Source organism: Dreissena polymorpha, chromosome 12, assembly GCF_020536995.1.
Source record: "Dreissena polymorpha isolate Duluth1 chromosome 12, UMN_Dpol_1.0, whole genome shotgun sequence".
NCBI lineage: Eukaryota > Metazoa > Mollusca > Bivalvia > Myida > Dreissenidae > Dreissena > Dreissena polymorpha.
The window spans coordinates 54,682,329-54,703,571 of NC_068366.1; the positions used below are offsets into that span (position 1 = coordinate 54,682,329).

Genomic DNA, 21,243 nt, shown 5'->3' on the forward strand with positions numbered 1-21,243 from the left:
CTTCAATATTGCAAAATATGACCTTTGACCTTGACCTTTCACCTTAAAGGATGACCTTGACCTTAACCTTTCACCACTCAAAATGTGCAGCTCCATGAGATACACGTGCATGTCAAATATCAAGTTGCTATCTTCAATATTGCAAAAGTTATGGGCAATGTTAAAGTTTTCAGACGGACGGACTGACTGACAAACAGACAGACGGACAGTTAAAAAACTATATGCCACCCTTCAGGGGCATAAAAAAGTTAAAGCCAAAGTTGAAGTTTTCGAACGGACGGACAGATGCCATATATTTGACCTTTGGCCTTGAAGGATGACCTTGACCTTTCACCTTTCAAAATGTTCAGCTCCATGAGAAACACATGCATGCCAAATATCAAGTTGCTATCTTGGATATTGCAAAAGTGATGGCCAATGTTAAAGTTTCGGACGGACAGACAGACACCATATATTTGACATTTGACCTTGAAGGCTGACCTTGACCTTCACCTTTCACCACTCAAGTTGCTACCTTAAATATTGAAAAAGTTATGGCCATTAAAGTTTTCGGACGGACAGACAGACTGACACACTGACTGACGGACAGTTCAACTGCTATATGCCACCCTACCGGGGGCATAAAAACTTAACAAGTACAATGTGAAAACAAATATAGCTTCTGCAATGGGTACAAAATCTTAACGTACTTTCTGGTAAAAGTCAATTCTGCCAAAATTCATCCAGCCAAATTTCTTTCCTTAACAATCATATCTCCATAATGGTCATTCAATTGTGAAGTCTGAGCGAGATTCCATTGGTTATTAAAGAGGAGTAAAAAACACAATTTTGGGACTATATTTTCAAGAGTGTACAACCAATGGGCCATAATAACTCCACTACTCATCGCAGCCAAAGTTCCTTTCTTTAGGATCATCAACACATTAAGGTTATTCATCTGTGAAAGTTTGATCCATCATGAAGTAAAAGAAAGGGTTGAAAACACAAGCTTCTGTACGTGAAAATCGGAAAAAGGGCCATAACGCTGATAAAACTAATTGTTTCTCAAATTTCTTTCTTTACACTCATCAAAAAATGTAGGTCATAAAACTGTGAAAGTTTGAGCTAGACACATCCAGCAGTTAAAAAGCAATTGAAAACCCAAGTTTCCCCATGTACGTACAGATGGTTTGACTGACAAGTGCAATGCTTAATTCCTCATATTCCATAAGACATAAAAATGGAAGATGCACTATTGTTAATAAATTCACCACTTGCGCTATTACTTACCATTCTCAAACTTTGTCAAGGCTGATTTGCTGGAGTGGTCGATCAATTGAAACAAAGTCTCCCATTTCTTTTTGTTAAAACAGTCCTGAAAACAAAGATAGGTTACACAAAGGAAGTTCCATAATTAACACCATAACACCATAGAGAAAGTGCATGGCTTAGTTGTAAGGCACATTATTGCAATACAATTTGTACTAAAATAACAATGACAATTTTGGCTTTTGGAACAGAAATTCAAAATGCCATAACAATAAAATATTCTAGATGATTAGTCAATGTGAGTTTCATGGATTGGTGCCTTGTTTCTTTAATAAAATTCAGTATAGTTTAAATGAAACACAGGTTAAAAGCGCAAGAAAATGAAATACCACAATAGCAAAATATCAACATTACCATATTCTCTGAAAAGTGCAGTTATAAATGGAACATTAACAAAAAATGATTAATAAGGAAAAGAATATAAAATAAGTAAAGTTTTCTAGGAGCGTGTATACATCTCATTGGTTGTGTGTGGTTCTCAGAACACCAAACTAGGAACATGTTCTGTATTTAATCAATGTCAGAACTTGACTGGGACAGCTCTAGTACAACTGTCATATGTGTTTTTGTTTAGTTTTTAATTTTCATCAATACACTGACTGTGATAAATAACACAATGAGATAACAGGTACTGATATGTTGGAAAACTTTCCAAATAAAAATATTGCATAATTTCCTACTTGGCAAAAATTCATAGAACACCTGTTCTTATCAAATTTCTGAAAGAGACGCCAAAGTGAATGGCAGTCACGCACACTTTAAGAGAAATACTTTGGAAACATAACGATATACAAACAAGGTAAAGTTTTCATGCCTGTAAATGCCCCAGGAACTTTGCATTCTGCTTGCGGGAGAAGCTCTTACAAAAGAGAAGTTCAAACTCCTCAAATAAAGGCTTGATGACGTGTCTGACGTCAACAGGCTTGAACCTGAAATACAAATGAGTCGTCTGCTGGGAAAATTGGTCTCAATGCATGTGCGTAAAAAGTCATTCCAGATACGCCCCTGCAGATGTGCGTAAAGAATCATACCAGAGACGCCTGTGCAGTCTGCATAGAGCTAATCAGGGACAACACTTTTCGATATTATAGAATGTTTAGTTTAAAGAAAGTATCTTGTAGACTGGGATGACACTTTTTGTACATGCATTAAGCCCAGTTTTCCCAGAACAAGGCTAACATAAACTAATAATACTGTATGTTGCTTTTTTAACAGTAGACATTGAATATTTGTCGCTGCTGTTTTATATCAAGTGAAAGAACAAATAACGACAGCATTGCTGATGTGCATTTTAAGTAAATGGATAAATAATGTTATATCATACTCAATTCAACTTAAGTAAGCTTGTAAGAAATTCAAAAAAAAATCGGTGCATTAAAAGGTATATAACACACAATTAACAATTAAAATATCAAATGAAGGAGTAATATAATAGTATGCAATATATATTATTTGTCCATCATTTATAAAACAATTTTGCAGATCCAGTGGACAAAAATATTTTTAAACGTAAAAAAATAAATAACTGTGGTACTATGATATGTCTTCCAGACAAAATTGTGAGGCACTCACCCTCCAAGCAGATCTGCACTGTCACTTTGTTGGTTCATATTGATCACATGAAGCTTGTGACCTGAAACACAGTAAAATTCCATCACTGAAATTTAGTCCCTCAAACGAAAGCTGGAATCACAAAAGCCAACGTTCATATACTGAATAGGATAATATATAAATGAGTCGTGCTCTGTGAAAAGGGAGTTTCATGTATGTGCTTAAAGTGTTGTCCCAGATTAGCCTGTGCAGTCCACCTAGGCTAATCAGGGACGACACTTTCTGCTTTTATGATATTTTTGGTTTAAAGAAAGTCTCTTCTTAACGAAAATCTAGTTTAGGCGGAAAGTGTCGTCCCTGGCTGTCGTAGCCTTTGTGGACTGCACATACATTAAACACCGCTAAAATATAAACATCATGGTGTGGGTGAGTTTTCACCATAAAAGGGGTTTCATCACTATAACTGGAGTATCATGTAACCCCCTGGCCCCTCATTTAGGGTTTCGAAAATAGCGATTTAAAATATTTCACTGCACTATCAAATATCACAAGCATCAAACTCATATTAACATCCAGTAGAGTTTTAAACAAAATTGTGTCAATTTAGGTTTTATTGATTGGCTTTTAGATAGTTATATAAGAACTATTGTTTGTGTTAAAATTGATCAGTATTAACTCCACCCACCAAGTTGTTCAGCCAGAAACTGAACGGATGATGTCTTTCCCGTTCCAGTTTCTCCAACCAGCAGTACTGGTTCCCTGTTTAAAACGCACATGGCAACACGCTCTAGCAATACACTGGACTGGCGGGTGTAGGAGAATGTACTACGTGTTCTGCAACATAACAATTGTAATATAGTTTTTCTATTCATATGAGAGTTATAGATTAACTGCCACATGGTCCCATCAAAATGCTTCTGTTAATTTACATACACAAAATCTTTATTTTATATGGTGATACATAAATTCAACATTGAAACTAAAAAATGTCTATTTTTGTATACGCTTAACTACAGATATCTCAAGATATTTCTAAAATACCAGCAACTTTGAGATAACTAAGTAAAGCTGTAGATGGAGTGCACATGCTGATGAATATACTTTTACATTGTCATCACTCTGTAAGCTCTGTTGAAGTTTTTGAGTTATGTAACACAAAAAAGGAGGGGCTGCTTGCGTGGACATACAACGTCAAATCCATTCCCTCCTCCACTTCTAAGTTAAGACGTGTGCTCCCTCTGAGAAATTGAGCTTAGTTCATATGCGTAAAGTTTTTTCTCAGATCCAGGACAACAACTCCCGCTTTTATAGAATTTCTGTTTTAAGAAAAGTCTCTTCTAAACAAAAATCAAGTCTAGGCAAAAAGTGTCATCAATTATTAGCCTGTGCAGACTGGACAGGCTAATCTGGGATGACACATAACGCACATGCATTAAGTCCCTTTTACACAGAGCGCAGCTCATGTAATAACTTGCCTCATCTGCATGAAAGGTGACGTCTGCTGCACAGGTAGTGACACACGCCCCACTGTGAACATGCTGGTTGTCACGGTGACCTCAGGCTTGTAACGATCCATGTAGTACTGCACCTGTACACATGGTGGAGGCATGCTATTTTTTAAGTATTGTGCAAATTGTGAATATAAAATACAAGATGATTCCATGATTTTGTGGCTGTACATACTTTTTAGATATGTTTTCCAAGAAATAAGTTTGCCAAGTAAAAACCCAAATCAAATATTCTGGTATCTGTCTGACTGAAGACATTTCATTTCAGTAACAAATAAATTTTGAAGACATACGATGAATATGAGCAGCAATAAAGTTAATGAGGCCACAAAAGAAATGAATGCAATTTAAAAAATAAAACAAGCAAATTCATTGAATCGATATCCCCCACCAATATACTTCTGGACACAAACGTTTTCTGGATGGATGGACATCGCCAATGTGCATCATCCTCTTATCCATATATATATACTCATACCAAGTTTCAATGAAATCCGCCAAAGCACTTCCAAGATAATGCTCCGGACACAAAAAATCATTTTTTCAAGATACAAAGGGCCATAACTCCTTTATTATCCAATGGTGTACAATGCCATTTGGCATGCATCATCCTCTTATCCATATATATACTCATACCAAGTTTCAATGAAATCCACCAAAGCACTTCCAAGATATGGCTCCCGACACAAAAGTGCTGGACGGACGGAAGGACGGACAACGCCAAAACAATATCCCTTAATATTTGTGATTAACTCAACCCAATAAACATTTGTCGCAGAATTACATTTACCTTAACACTAGGCACGTTAAGTTTAGCACCAATTGCTTCTGCTAACGGCAGACGTTTGCTGGGTTTGGATAGGCAGGCTACAAAACAATCCATAGCTTCTTGTAGCACGAGATTGCCCGTTGCTGTTGATGACACATCAAAGTCTTTTGCAATTCTGCTGCACCAGGTTATAAGGTCTCTGGAGGATTTAAATTAATCAACATATAGGTAACTTGGACAAATAAAAATAATAAAAACATTTTTTTTTATGAATGTAGAGGACTATAGCAATACTTCAAATAAAACATCGTGATTTCTAGGAAAAAAATGAACTTTTATATGCAGAATATGCTAAAATATAATGTATTATTTCCTATGTGGATATAGCCAAACTGTATAAAAGAAAATAAGGAATAAAATATGGCCAAATATTGCACACCTGCGCCTCAAATCAAAGGAAATACGCTTTTTTAAGCAAGTTTTGTCAACAGATTTTACTATAAACATAAACAAGAAATATCTTTAAAAAAAGATATACGGCGTTGATTGTGGTCGATGTTTATGAACGATCAAAAGTTATCTCTATGAGATAAAAAGTAGCGGATGCCTTTTTTCTGCGCAGTTGTTAGCTACATCATAAGCAAATCAATTACGGGGTGTTGCGCCAGATTTCGTGGCTTATTTTGCTTTATGTGATATTATTACTCAGATATCTATATTTACAGAATAGAAAAACACAAGAAACATGAAAATAAACGAGTGCATATAGGTCAGCCGGCAATACTCGAATCTTATTTAATTGCATAATTATAGTATAGCGAATTATTGTGGTCATGCTTAATAAACTGGTCTAAATGGATAAATATTTCTAATTAATTTTATCAAAATCGGTCCTTATCATGCAAATTTTGAAACCATATTAAAAATCGATGATTGACATACCACAATGATATCGCCGAATATCTTTATTTAGTATCTTTCTGATCAAAACAGACTTCAAGTGCACAAAGTTTACGAGACGGCGTTTATATAAAGATTTCTGCAACTGACCGCACACTGACCTTGATACCTTGCGGATTGGAATGCAATGCATTACAGTCACTACGTTATTGTCAGTAAGACACAATGATCGCAACCCCTTTTGCGAACTCCGGTGATGAACTGTATATAAACTCTGACTTTCACAAAATGACCGCGTATTGACCCGAAACATCGCGGGTTGAAATGCAATGCAAGTAAGTACTAAATATGACAACATAGCCTTTAGTTAAACGCTTTTGCGCTGGTAATTCTCTGAAAATAAAAGGTGAACGCACAAACTGTATTTATGTCGAAAATTGATTGTAAAACTGTTCTATCTATTGGGCCTTTTCATTAGAGATAAAATTGTTTCATGCAGTAAAACAGTGTTACAAAGACGCGGATATGTTTCCAATGTTCTGGTGTTATACTCAAATCAGCCAATGGAATAAATGAAGTGTATTCATTTGTACCTAGCCGCGGGAAATTTTATTTGAGTATTATTGGACACTTACAAAGGTCAAGTCAGGGTGAAAAGCTGGCTTATTCAGCTTACGCCGAAAAATCTCCACCCTCTGACTGCCCTGGATTTCAATCGACAAGAGCGTTTTTTGACAAAAACATACCTTGTGGAAATGAGTCTGCCATCTCTGGTGAGGAACTTTCCCACACTCTCCTCTTGCATTGCCATGGCATCATCCAGCGCCCCCTGGTGGTTGCCGGCAGACAACAGGAAGTAGATGTCCAGCAGACGGTCAACCACCGTCTCCATCTTGGGGAACTTGGTGCATATCACCTTTAAAACAAACATTCTCAGGTGAAAGCTTAGGATCTAAGCGAGGACTTTTATATCAATAAACCATGTTAATCTACAGTCTGTGGTGTAAAGGTAGCTGATAACAAATGATGTGAGATGGTAATTTTGTAAGTTTCTCACCAATTACCTTCATTGGACCCAATGAAGCTATGTCACTATGTCACACATTTCACTATGCTTCCTGTGGAAATTAGAGCTTTGTCACAGACGTGACGAATAACCCCACATGCCGCATTGACACATAATATTTTGCATGTTGTCTTCACAAAAAACAGTGGACACCATGCTAATTTTTTAAAACACACTAAGTGACAACTTAACCTAGTTTTTGACTCAGAAAGGCCCATGTTCTAACTTGGCCTTAAGATCATCTCCATAAAACTTCTGACCAAGTTTGGTGAAGATCGGATGTAAAACTACTTGAATTAGAGAGCGGACACCATGCTGAATGGTAAACAAGAGGGCCAAGATGGCCCTAGTTCGCTCACCTGAGAGGAGTCAGTTCATTCAATCTTTACCAAACGTATAATTTGACCTAGATATTGTCCAGACAAACATCCTGGTCAAGTTTCATCATTATTGAACCAAAACTCTGGCATATGTAGTGTTTTTGTTTTTGTAAGATTTGACCTGGTGACCATATTTTGAGTTGATCCCCCTTACCAAACATAAAACTTTGCTTACAAAAATAAATATTATGACCAAGATTCATAAAATCTGAAAAAAAATTGTGACCTCTTGAGTGTTTACAAAAAAATTGTATAATATAATGAAAATTTGGACAATCTAAGGGCAATAATTATGGCATTAATTATGTGATATATATAAAACCAATCTTTGTACCAAGTTTCATGATGATTGAGCAAAAAATGTGATTTCTAGAGTATTCACAAGCTTTTTTAAATATATAAATATAAGAAAACTGCCCCACCACCCGGCAGCCATGTTATTCAACTGAACGGAACCATTTTCGAACTCAACTCTCATATCAAGGAAACAAAGGTTCTGACCAAATTTCATGAAAATTGGGCCAAAAATGTGACTTCTAGAGTGTTCACATGTTTTCACTATATACATATAGAGAAAAATGCCCCGCCCACTGCCGGCCATGTTTTTTCAACGATCTGTACCATTTTCAAACTTGTCCGAGAAATCAATAAAACCAATGTTTTGACCAACTTTCATGATGATTGGGCAAAAATTGTGACTTCTAGAGTGTTTACAAGGTTTCTTTATAGCCAGATAAGGAAAACTGCCCCCCCCCCCCTTGGTAGCCATGTTATTCAACTGACCAGAACCATTTTCGAACTCAACTCTCATATCAAAGAAACAAATGTTCTGACCAAATTTTATGAAAATTGGGCAAAAATGTGACTTTTAGAGTGTTCACATGTTTTCACTATATACATATAAAGACAAATGCCCCGCCCACTGGCGGACATGTTTTTTCTCCGATCTGGACCATTTTGGAACTTGTCCGAGATATCAATAAAACAAATGTTTTGACCAACTTTCATGATGATCAGGCAAAAATTGTGACTTCTAGAGTGTTTACAAGGTTTCTCTATAGCCAGATAAGGAAAACTGACCCCCCCCCCCCCGGCAGCCATGTTATTCAACTGACCGGAACCATTTTCAAACTCAACTCTCATATCAAGGAAACAAATGTTCTGACCAAATTTCATGAAAATTGGACCAAAAATGTGACTTCTAGAGTGTTTACATGTTTTCACTATATACATATAGAGAAAATTGCCCTGTCCACTGGCGGCCATGTTTTTTCACCGATCTGGACCATTTTCTAACTCGTCCGAGATATCAATAAAACCAATGTTTTGACCAACTTTCATGATGATTGGGCAAAAATTGTGACTTCTAGAGTGTTTTTTTTTTACAAGGTACTATAGCCAAATAAGGAAAACTGCCCTGCCCACTGGCGGCCATGTTTTTCAACAGACCGTAACCACTTTTGAACTCGACCAACATATCATTAAGGCAAACATTTTGACAAAGTTACATGAAGATTGGGCATGAAATGTGACTTCTACAGTGTTTACAAGGGTTTTTTTTGTTTTTTTTGACCTAGTGACCTAGTTTTTGACCCAGCATGACCAAGTTTCGAATTTGATCGAGGTATCATTGGCACAAATCTTCTGACGAAGTTTCATGAAGATCAGATATGAAATGTGGCCTCTAGAGTGTTTACAAACCAAATGTGGACGACAGACGGACGGAAGACGGACAAAGACTGGTCACAAAAGCTCACCTGAGCAATCAGGTGAGCTAAAAACGCACTCAGTGACCCTGTGACCTAGTTTTAGGCTCGGAATGGCCCATGTTCAAACTTGTCCTAGAGATCATTTAGATAAAACTTGTGACCAAGTTTTGTGAGGATTGGATGAAAACTACTTGAATTAGAGAGCGGACGACATGGTGAGGTTTAAAACACACAAAGATACCCCGTGACCTAGTTTTTGACCGGCATGACCCATATTCAAACATGACCTAGACATCATCTAGATACAACTACTTGAATTAGAGAGCGGACAACATGCTGAATGTTTAAAACGCACTAAGTGACCCTGTGACCTAGTTTTTGACCCGACAAGGCCCATGTTCGAACTTGGCCTTAAGATCATCTAGATACATCTTCTGACCAAGTTTGGTGAGATTGGATGAAAACTACTTGAATTAGAGAGCGGACACTTAATACAGACGGACAGACAGACCGACCGACCGACAGACAAGTTCACTCCTCTATACCCCCCTAAACTTCGTTTGGTGGGGTATAATAAATGTCTCTCTCAAGGAATTATTAATCATGTATTCTGTTGGTTCTGCATTAAAGTCAGCATGGAAATTCAACCAACAAAACCACTGAGAATAAAACAGTAAAATGTGGATGGTGATAGCCTGTGTTTTTAGTTTATCATTATCAGTATAATGAAAAATAAATATCTACACATCATTTAAAGATAATTAAATGTTTCCTATAATTTCATCAGATGCTAATCTAACAAGTATGAAAATGCAATTCTGACAGCCAATTCTCCCACAATATATAGTGTATTGATCAAGTAATATGCACAATATGTTTTGCAAATGAAAAATACAAGGTGTTTTTTTTTCTTAACAATTAAGCCTCTTAAAATTTAACTCTATGTGACAAAAATGTGATAAAACTGTTGGACTACATAAACCAGCAGAAACTAAAGAAATGAAACTGACATTTTTAAATATTAAAGGGCCATAACTCTGAATATCCAAGGACTTAACAATCATAGAACATGGCTTTGACAGGCACTTCCGTGGAGATGGCAAAAGATAATCAACAAAATCCACATCTTTGATGTAAATACCATGAGAAACTGATTCAAGTGTAAAACGCTCTTCTGTCACTCACAAGTTTGAGTTCTGAGCGAGAAAGTGGCTCCACCAGAACGCTGGTCCACAGCTTGTCTAGAAGCTGACTGGTTCCCGTCTGCTGTTTCTGCCACCCGGAACTGCCACCGACCAGTCTGCAATAGGAGGAACACAGTCTGACAGTTGTAAGTTTCCTTCACTTTCTGATACTTGAAAATCAGAAAACAGAACCAATATAGCAATTCTATAGTCATGTATTCCATTTATGAAGACAGTTTTTTTTATGTCCCCAACCACTATAGTGGGGGACATATTTTTTTTGCCCTGTCTGATTGTTTGTTGCTTTGTTTGCTCCAACTTTAACATTTTGCCATAACTTTTGCAATATTGAAGATATTAACTTCATATTTGGCACGCATGTGTATCTCATGGAGCTGCACATTTTGAGTGGTGAAAGGTCAAGGTCATCCTTCAAGGTCAAAGGTCAAATATATGGGTCAAAATCGCTCATTTACTGTACACTTTTGCAATATTGAACATATACTTAGTATTTAGCACGCATGTGTATCTCATGGAGCTGCACATTTGAGTGGCGAAAGGACAAGTTCAAGGTCATCCTTCAAGGTCAAAGGTCAACAAGGGCTGTTTGCAAAACATGCATGCCCCCCATATGGGCTGTCAGTTGTAGTGGCAGCCATTGTGTGAATACGTTTTTTGTCACTGTGACCTTGACCTTTGACTTAGTGACCTGAAAATCAATAGGGGTCATCTGCCAGTCATGATCAATGTACCTATTAAGTTTCATGATCCTAAGCATAAGCATTCTTGAATTATCATCCAGAAACCATTTTACTATTTCGAGTCACTGTGACCTTGACCTTTGACCTAGTGACCTGAAAATCAATAGGGGTCATCTGCCAGTCATTATCAATCTACATATGAAGTTTCATGATCCTAGGCATAAGTATTCTTGAGTTATCATCCGGAAACCATTTTACTATTTCGAGTCACTGTGACCTTGACCTTTGACCTAGTGACCTGAAAATCAATAGGGGTCATCTGCCAGTCATGATCAATGTACCTATGAAGTTTCATGATCCTAGGCCTAAGCACTCTTGAGTTATCATCCGGAAACCATTTTACTATTTCGAGTCACTTTGACCTTGACCTTTGACCTAGTGTCCTGAAAATCAATAGGGATCATCTGCCAGTCATGATCAATGTACCTATGAAGTTTCATGATCCTAGGCCTAAGTGTTCTTGAGTTATCATCCGGAAACCATTTGGTGGACGGACCGACGGACGGACCGACCAACCGACATGAGCAAAACAATATAGCCCCTCTTCTTCGAAGGGGGGCATCAATATATGGGAACATAGTGTTTCACAAACACATCGATTGTTGACCTTTTTGTGTTATACTAGAATTAATTATGTCATACATGCCCAAACAGGCTTTTTGACAAACTGGACCAGAGTATTTGACTGCACCATCTCAGAATTTGCCAACTTCCATTGAACCAACAATCTTTGGATTTGTCCTTCAGGGCTCTACCTATTTAACTAACTAGCCTGATTAACAGCCTTATTGCAAATTTTACAAATTTTATGAATTTCACCTCTGAGTAGCAAACAGGTGAAATCCAGGTGCAGCGCGTATGCAGTCCCCATGCCCGGGTATGGAAAGGGTACGAGTCTCCAGCAGGGGCATTAGGACCGAGACAACCTCCATGGGGGCATAGTCTATGTCCTCCATTAGCACCCAGTAACCATTAGTTACTGCCTGCGTAAGCACTCCCGGTTGCCATATGAACTCACCGGGTACTTCTGTGCAACGGTATGTGCCCAGTAGAGCCTTCAAAAGTTAAGCAAGTGATAATTACACCCAAAGAGTATGTTTTTCGAAAGGATCAATCTTCCAAGAATTTAACATTTTCTTCATGAAACGCTTTTTTAGTTGAGACTGTAATTTTAATTGATTTTTTTAAGGAAAAAATCTAAACTTTACAGAGATTCTACGTAAAAGGTTTAAAAGGTAAAGTATTTTGGCAGAAAAAATCTATTTATCCACATCTCCACGCTAAACAGAAACACAGAAACTAGGTTTTCTCCTTCTACTTTTAATAAAAACAGCCGCTGACATTCAACAAAAGTAGCTAAGTGCGTAAAACGTCTGTACCTTGCTGTCCATCTGGTCCCCAAGTTGGATCTTCATTAAGGCAGGGGGGGAAACTCTGCCAGTCAGTTTGCCCAGGTGCTCTACAAGAGTTGTCTTCCCTGACCCGACCACCCCCTGCAGTAGCACTGGTGAGCCCGAGGACACGGCCATCGCTATGCTGTGTAAGTTGGTCTCATTGGATGGCACTGGTAGTAGGTCCAGTTTCTGTTGTTGAAAATAAATGAGCCCTGCTCTGAGAAAATAGGGCTTAATGTATGTGCGTAAGGTGTCGTCCCAAAACAGCCCGTGCAGATCAGGTGCAACACTTTCTGCCAAAACTTGACTTCTGCTATAAAGAAACTTCTTTTAAACAAAAAATTTCCATAACAAGGTAAGTGTTGTCCCTAATAAGCCTGTGCTGACTGCACAAGCTAATCTAGGACGACACTTTACGCACATGCAATACTAACAACCAGCAGATCTAGTCTCTGACAATAGAAGAAGACTAATAGATTAGGATGTCTTTTGAAATCATGTTAAAACAATGGTAATTTCAATGTAACATATGTACAATCTAGCTGTCATTACAGCAAGGTTTTCATGCTACCAGTTTAATAATAAGTGCATGATGCAAAAAAGTTAAATATACAGTAAAGTAATATTTTGTAAAACTTAAAGATACATAAAGAAAGCAATTTAAAAAAATGTGATTTTACCTTTCATATCAAGTAACGCTTAAAAGCACTTTCCCAATACAGGAAAAATATTGCTGTCCAAAAAAAATATCCCAAAACAAAGGAAAGTTGGATTTGTTTATTTAAAATATCCCATTATGGGTCCTTGCCACACATCTTTTGGCTTATTGTTCATGATCAAATGGTAGTTTTCATGCCAATAATCCCGTCTTCTTATTTCAAAGGTAAACATTGTAAGGTTCAACACATATAATTGTTTAAGATGCTGTATTTTCAACAGGTAATTGCCTTATATTTCCAACAATGTATGGTGTTATATTGGAATATAAAAATGTAGCTTGACATAAAAATGACAAAACTTGCAAACTTTATACTGCAAAAACAAAAAAGGAATTTATGTCCTTATGCCCTATCTAAAAAACAATTCTACTGCAAATTTAATACAACACAAACTTTTTTATCAATAAAAAATTATATCTGAACTGATTAAATCTAAGGGTATTTACACAAAGAACTTAGCCATGCACCCCAGAGCCCTGTACTAACCATATCTGATTGAGAGACCGGTATCCTTGACAGCAGTACCCCACCTACACATGTGACCTTATCACAGAAATCAGACCCCAAGATCATGTGGCGTGTGTGTGACAGCTCATTGGTGTGTTCTGGTACAAATGTGGCATGCTTGGATTCCTGGGAATGGTCAATCATATCTTCTCCCAGGCTGGAATGGTATGAGACATTTTGTTGTTATAAGGAAGATGCAATAATTATAATTTACACATGAGTGCCACATTAATGTGTACCATCAAGGTATATCATTCTTTTTTTTTTTAATGTTAGCGACTATCCCATACAACTAGGATAGTTCACATTAAGTCTTATCTCTAATTATTGACCAATCAGAATGTGTGTAACAATTCAGCTTGATTTCGATAGGTTACATGCTTTGAATTAAGACTAAGGTTGAGCTTTACAATTTGTAATGCCTCACAGTTTGGTCAAGTGTCATAGCATTTCAGTTAGGCAGATACAACAATAAACAACTCTGAACATTTGATTTGTTGACATGATGATTATTAAATTCAATGACGCAGATTAATGGACAAGTATTTACAACAACATGCAAGCTATATATTTTTATATCGATTTTATGTACAAAGCTCTAACATAAATTTTAATTTCATTGTGTGATGCCATGAAAGATTACAGTTTCACCTACAAGCACACAATTTTTACTAGTATAAAGGGCTGACATAAACCCGTCACAGACCGTCACGCATTAACATATGAGCTGCGTCTTGTCAGAAAGGATCTTATGCAATATGTGGCCAGCGTAGCTCATGACGAGTAAGCGTAATCAAAACGACTGGTTAGGAGCTACACTGTTGGCTAATAAATTGCAAAACCTTGCGTTATTTTATAGCAGAAGCAGACTTGGTAGCTCCTGGCCTGAGTGCGCAACTGTACAAGCTGGTCTGAAGCTGGCAGCATATGACATAAGACCATTTTAATGACGCCGCTCATATTACATTTTTTTTATGATTATTCGTTTTTGTACTTGAATTCAGTTAAGTTACACAAAAAATTAATAGCTTGTAATCAGTAACCTTGTAAAACATGTGCATGAACAAAGCTGACTTTGAATAAAGAGAAAATCCAATTGTGTACTTTACGCCAATAGAGACCAGATTAATGTTGGCGAGCTATCGGCCATTTTAAATAATGTTGCTAGTGACATGTTGAATATGACAAGCCAGGGCTTACTTTGCCATTGCCAAATTAGCCAATGGCTACAAATTGACCTATTTGGCAAAAGAAAATTCTATTTGGCTAAAACTTTTTCTTCATAAAAACTTAACAATAGCCAAAAATAAAAGAATTTTGCCATAGCAAGATGAATTTGGCTAAAGAAATTTTTGAGCCAGGGGAAGCCCTGCAAGCATAATATTAAACAATTGAGCTTTGGTCTGGGAAAACAGGATTCAATGCATTTGTGTAAAGTGTCTTCCCAGATAAGCCAAAAGGGACAACACTTTTATGAAACTTTTCGTTTAAATTAGGTCACTTCTAAACAGGAATACAATCTAAGCGCAAAATATCATCCTAGATCTGGGACGACACTTCACACACATGCTTTAAACCCTTCTAAAAGCAAGGCTGAAATGCTGTTTCTTGACAAGACACTTCACCTCAATCTCAGCTCCCTGGTCTCCTTATCTGTGAAATGTAGCTCCATATAGGCCATCCTCTGGGCAGCAGACATCCTCTGTCGTGTCATGACAGCATGGCAGGCATACCTGCAAACAACCGTATCAGTTATTGTTAACCCTTTCCAGGCATACCTGCAAACAACCATATCAGTTATTGTTAACCCTTTCCAGGCATACCTGCAAACAACCATATCAGTTATTGTTAACCCTTTCCAGGCATACCTGCAAACAACCGTATCAGTTATTCTTAACCCTTTCCAGGCATACCTGCAAACAACAGTATCAGTTATTCTTAACCCTTTCCAGGCATACCTGCAAACAACCGTATCAGTAATTCTTAACCCTTTCCAGGCATACCTGCAAACAACCGTATCAGTTATTCTTAACCCTTTCCAGGCGTACCTGCAAACATCCGTATCAGTTATTGTTAACCCTTTCCCACTTAGAAGCAAAGTGAAATTGGCTACATGCAATTAGCATAAAACCTGAAAAGCCTGCGAGTAGCTCCCAGTCTATTCAGGTTTTATGCTCTCTGCTGTCAGTATCTAAGGGTTTGAAATGAAGGCTGTATTACTTCAATCTAGTAAGAAAAGTCTGAAATTTCATTTGATTTTCTAAAGGACTGAAAACGCCTCATAGTGCGTATCTGAGTGTTAAAGGGTTGAATCACGGGCATTACTTGCATGTCAAACAAGATATTGTAGTAATGGTCAATTACTAATCCTCAAGGAAGTTTCACAATTTAGCAAATCCTCTTCAGTGTTGCATATTTATAACAAGAGTTCCGCGGTCTGACACATATGCCCCCCAAAACAGGGCCTTGAACTAGTGACCCCAATTTCAATAGGGGTCATCTACTGTCAAAGGCAAATGCACATACAAGTATCAAGCCAATCGGTCAATTTGGTGACGAGTTATTGATCGATAATGATTTAGACTGTACAAGTGAAGGAACGTTTTCACACACAAAATTGAAACCTCTTACCATTTTGTCTCCAGATGTTCACACTGTACAAATGGCAATATATCAATCAGGGGAAGGAACTCCTCCACACTTTCCCCTAAGTACTTCACAAACAACCATGCAGCTCTGCACTTCGATTTGTTTTGGCTCTGAAAAATATGTTTTGGATGAGGATTTACATGTTAAAATTCATTTGATAAGGAAAGAAACAAAAATAATGAAAACAACAAATTACAACAACAGATACCACGTTTTACAATTATGTAAATTTAAAATACCAGTATTAAATATACCTGGCATTTTCTTAGCTTTTTCTTCTTTGGTTCTTTTGAGGTGCGCTCTCCAACAGACAAAAAGCTGGTCTTTCCTTGTATATAGCCAAGAGTAAATCTGTAACGTAATAGAGAATAACAGGTTACTGCCTGACCTTTTTGTAATATATCTGGCAAGGCTTAGAATAATATAACGGCGAGGCTTGCCAAGCCTTTATTTAATTCGTGCCGAGCCTGATATATTACAAAATGATCAGGCAGTAACCTGTTTTTATGTTAATCATACCTCTACGTCCCCTATTTTAAAGAAATAATGAAAAAATCGCTAAAAAGCTGCAGTTTTAGCGAGAAAGATTATGACTTTTGTCGTTTGACGTGTTAATAATGACGTCATGTGCACACGCGCTTAATATTTGTAAACAAATGTTTTTGCTGTTTGTGTTGCATTTTGTATCTAAAATATATTACATGTAGGTATCAAATTGTTTGTTTTGTCGAATCTGATTCAATTTTACTAAAAATGATTTCTTTATAGTTGATTCGGAGTAATATGACCACATGACTGATATAAGAACTTCCTGTTGACCATGATATAAAACAAGCGGGACATGATGACCCTAAACCGCTCACCTGACAAACTAAATACGATCCCAACCCAGATTTCATCAAGATAAACATTTTGACCAAATTTCATAAAGATTGGGTGAAAACTGTGACCTCTATTGTCTACACAAGGTTTTTCTATTATTTGACCCATTGACCTAGTTGTTTACCCCAAGTGACCCAAATACAATCCCAACCCATATTTCGTCAAGATAAAAATTCTGATCAAATTTTATAAAGATTGGATGAAAACTGTGACCTCTATTGTCTTCACAAGGTTTTTCTATTATTTGACCTTGTGACCTAGTTTTTGACCCCAGATGACCCAAATACAATCCCAACCCAGATTTCATCAAGATGAACATTCTGGCCAAATTTCATAAAGATTGGATGAAAACTGTGACCTCTACTGTCTACACAAGGTTTTTCTATTATTTGACCTAGTGTTTGACCTAGTGACCTAGTTTTTGACCCCAGATGACCCAAATACAATCCCAACCCAGATTTTATCAAAATGAACATTCTGACCAAATTTCATAAAGATTGGATGAAAACTGCGACCTCTATTGTCTACACAAGGTTTTTTTATTATTTGACCTAGTTTTTGACCTAGTGACCTAGTTTTTGACCCCAGATGACCCAAATACAATCCCAACCCAGATTTCATCAAGATAAACATTCTGACCAAATTTCATAAATATTGGATGAAAACTGTGACCTCTAGTGTCTACACAAACAAATTGTTGACGGACACACGCACGGACGCACGCACATATGGACGACGGACATCACACCGTCACATAAGCTCAGGCAGATATCAATGCGGTGGTATGATAAATAAATATATTGGGTTAATGAGACTTGTTCACAGACTGTTGAAATGACAATTTTTCAAGATTTTGTCAAAGATTAAACAAGGGACAAAATTGTCACAAAACCAGGTTTTCATTGTGAAAAAAAAATCTGATAAAGGGAGAAAACTCAAACTGAACTTTTGAAATGACCAAAAAAAATTAACCCCCTTTGTAAGTTTTTTTTTTTTTAAAATCTATTTTTAGTCGTGGCGACCTTGACATTGGAGATATTGACGTGATTCTTTCGTGGGACACACCGTCCCATGATGGTGAACAAATGTGCCAAATGATTTTAAAATCTCACAATGAATGACATAGTTTTGGCTAGGACAAGCTCATTTATGGCCATTTTTGACCTTTGAACTCAAAGTGTGACCTTGACCTTGGAGATATCGACGTAATTATTTCGCGCGACACACCGTCCAATGATGGTGAACAAATGTGCCAAATGATTTTAAAATCTGACGATGAACGACATAGTTATGGCTCGGACAAGCTCATTTATTGCCATTTTTGACCTTTGAACTCAAAGTGTGACCTTGACCTTGGAGATATCAACGTAATTATTTCGCGCGACACACCGTCCAATGATGGTGAACAAATGTGCCAAATGATTTTAAAATCTGACAATGAACGACATAGTTATGGCCCGGACAAGCTTATTCCGCCAGCCCGCCAGCCAGCCAGCCCGCCCGCATTCGCCAATCTAATAACCAGTTTTTTCCTTCGGAAAACCTGGTTAAAAATTAAAAAACAACCGTTCATTTGAGAGTGAAATAACATGAATAAAATAACATGAATAACATTATAAAAAATTATACAGCCTTACAAACTTGAAATTATAGAATAATTTTTAGCGTTTCTGTTGTTTTCATTATATTTTGTAACAATGCACTGATTGCTAATATAAATAATAAAATGCAATATGAAATGTAAAAGCTCAGATGGCTCAGTGGTTTGAGCATTAGCTTCTTTAATTCAAACGTCAGTGGTTCAAGCACAGGTGGGCTACTGTACACATTTGTCTTTCTTAAGTTCTATCATCTTTTTTTACCTGGAGCTCTTTAGTACTGATGTTCACTTGCATCAATTTAAATCATTAAAAGAGGGACTTTATTTTTTTTTAATTTAATGCTAAAATCTGTGAACAAATCCCTTCATTCTATAACTCAATAGCCTCAAACCTTACAGTAGAAGCTTATAACCAAAGAAGTTCAAGTGTTGATCAATAAAAAAATTCAAATGTTCAAGCATAATACATACTTAATATCTGTACTTTAAATAAAAATGAAATGAAAAAGGAAATTATGAAATTTAACTTACTTTTGAATATCTGGCCACTTCAAGCAGTCTGCTATTGCTAGGCAAAACAACACATGCTGTTCAAAGGGCGTTCCTAACTTCTCAATTTGTGTGGCACATCTTGTCGTGATGTCCAGCAGAATTGGTCGGATAACTTCTCCGAACCTGCTTACTTTTACTTGAATAAATAAATTGGCAAGCGTTTCTAACACAAGTTGCCTATCATCTGGAGCCCATATCTGAACAATGGAAAAACAAAAAATATTAGCATTAACACAATCAATGATCAACTGAACACATAAAAAACAGCCAGTTCAATGAAAACAATGATTTTAAACACTTGAGCAATACTTATTAAGAGACCTAAAAAATGTGTAATCACCAGCTGATATGCAAGCAAATATCACAAGTTTATTAATCTTGAACATACAAGTTACACTTTCATGCATTAGCAATTCAAAGAAAATATAGACAGTGATTTTTTTTTGCCCAAAATTACCGCCGATTTTCGGCTGCTTCCCAATCGCAAAATTCCACGTTTTTCCCCAAAAATCAGACCAAAATATCCACAAAAAAAGCCCAACTCCCCCCCCCCAAAAAAATTTGACCAGTCTCCTGTTCTAGTGTTTTTCCCAGGCTGTTAGCGTGGCGCTGCGCCATGCCCTTTATTGTTGCGCCACGCTGCCCCCTTTCAAAGTCATTTATTGCCAAGCTGCCCTTTTCAAAGGCAGCCGCCCCGCCCTTTCATGACATGAGCACCCGCTGTTTTCCGCGCCCTTATTGATAACATCTTAATAGCCCTTTGTCCAAACTACTTTGCCGACTAGTATCAGAGTATGGCCCCAAGGCTGCAAAGATTCGCTTGGTTATGAATTAGTCATGCGTGAATAACCCTGTGTCAATATTTATCGATAATTTCAGTGGCTTATACCAAGCACACTAATTGGTCGGTAATGTGTACTCGTCCACGATAAAATCGTGGACAGTTACTTCGGAGACTTCTATTGAAAACCTAGATTTTCCTCCTAGAAAATGTGCATTTCATGCATAATACAGTAATATCAAAACATTTATTTTAGATTTAGATAACTAATTATTGACAGAATTACTGTAACGTTTTCTAATTAAAAGGCGAACATATTATATGAGTTTACGTTGCTATGCGCACCTGTCGCTTTTCATTTTAACAAGATGGCGGACAATACAGCAAATAAATTGTGACTCTCGGCAAAAATGGCAAATAACGATCGAATTAACGATGGAGATCACACATTTAGAAGGGATTAATGAAATGCATGTGATAACGAACGATGCATTAAAACGTTAAACACAACAACAACATATTTATAAGTAATCTATTCATTTGATGTATGTCACAGAAACGAGTGTTTGCAAATTTTTAGCGTTCAGTTTACTCATTTTACTGGCAAAACTTCTGACAAGATTATCGTTATAAATGAGATAAGTCAAACATGGTTTCATTTATATGTCAGTGGATCTGTGTGTAATCAGATTCATATGCATATATTGCTTTATTATGTTTGTCATTCTGTACCGTTTACTGCAACAGCATGCCACTTAAATGGAGACATAGCAAGGTAAATGTATTAATATTAATTAAAGTAAGTTAAATACAACAATTACCATTGAATGTGCTTGTTTATATTTTTATGTGTATATGTTTCTGTCAAAACCACTTATTCACGGAACATTTTTGCCCTTTTTTAAATTAAACTGCGCGTTAAAATGCACTTTTTCAAAGTAATGCGCCATGCCCCTTTTCCCTCCTGGGAAAAACACTATTTTCCCAAAATGGCTAGAAAACCCCCTGAACATGCACTTAAAA

At 36.9% G+C, this 21,243-nt stretch overlaps 1 protein-coding gene across 1 annotated transcript in view; it reads right to left on the minus strand.

The window, feature by feature from the left end:
* LOC127852623 (midasin-like) overlaps positions 1 to 21,243 on the minus strand; it is a 93,595-nt gene that overhangs the window by 70,627 nt on the left and 1,725 nt on the right. The window contains exons 2-16 of the mRNA XM_052386575.1: positions 19,419 to 19,636; positions 16,660 to 16,756; positions 16,388 to 16,515; positions 15,382 to 15,489; positions 13,736 to 13,913; positions 12,516 to 12,719; positions 11,956 to 12,191; positions 10,377 to 10,491; positions 6,783 to 6,952; positions 5,158 to 5,335; positions 4,335 to 4,447; positions 3,545 to 3,693; positions 2,881 to 2,941; positions 2,123 to 2,237; positions 1,270 to 1,354 (exon numbers count right to left, since the gene is read on the minus strand). Of these exons, the coding sequence (XP_052242535.1) occupies positions 1,270 to 1,354; positions 2,123 to 2,237; positions 2,881 to 2,941; positions 3,545 to 3,693; positions 4,335 to 4,447; positions 5,158 to 5,335; positions 6,783 to 6,952; positions 10,377 to 10,491; positions 11,956 to 12,191; positions 12,516 to 12,719; positions 13,736 to 13,913; positions 15,382 to 15,489; positions 16,388 to 16,515; positions 16,660 to 16,756; positions 19,419 to 19,636 (2,155 nt within the window). The remainder of the gene's footprint in view (positions 1 to 1,269; positions 1,355 to 2,122; positions 2,238 to 2,880; positions 2,942 to 3,544; positions 3,694 to 4,334; positions 4,448 to 5,157; positions 5,336 to 6,782; positions 6,953 to 10,376; positions 10,492 to 11,955; positions 12,192 to 12,515; positions 12,720 to 13,735; positions 13,914 to 15,381; positions 15,490 to 16,387; positions 16,516 to 16,659; positions 16,757 to 19,418; positions 19,637 to 21,243) is intronic.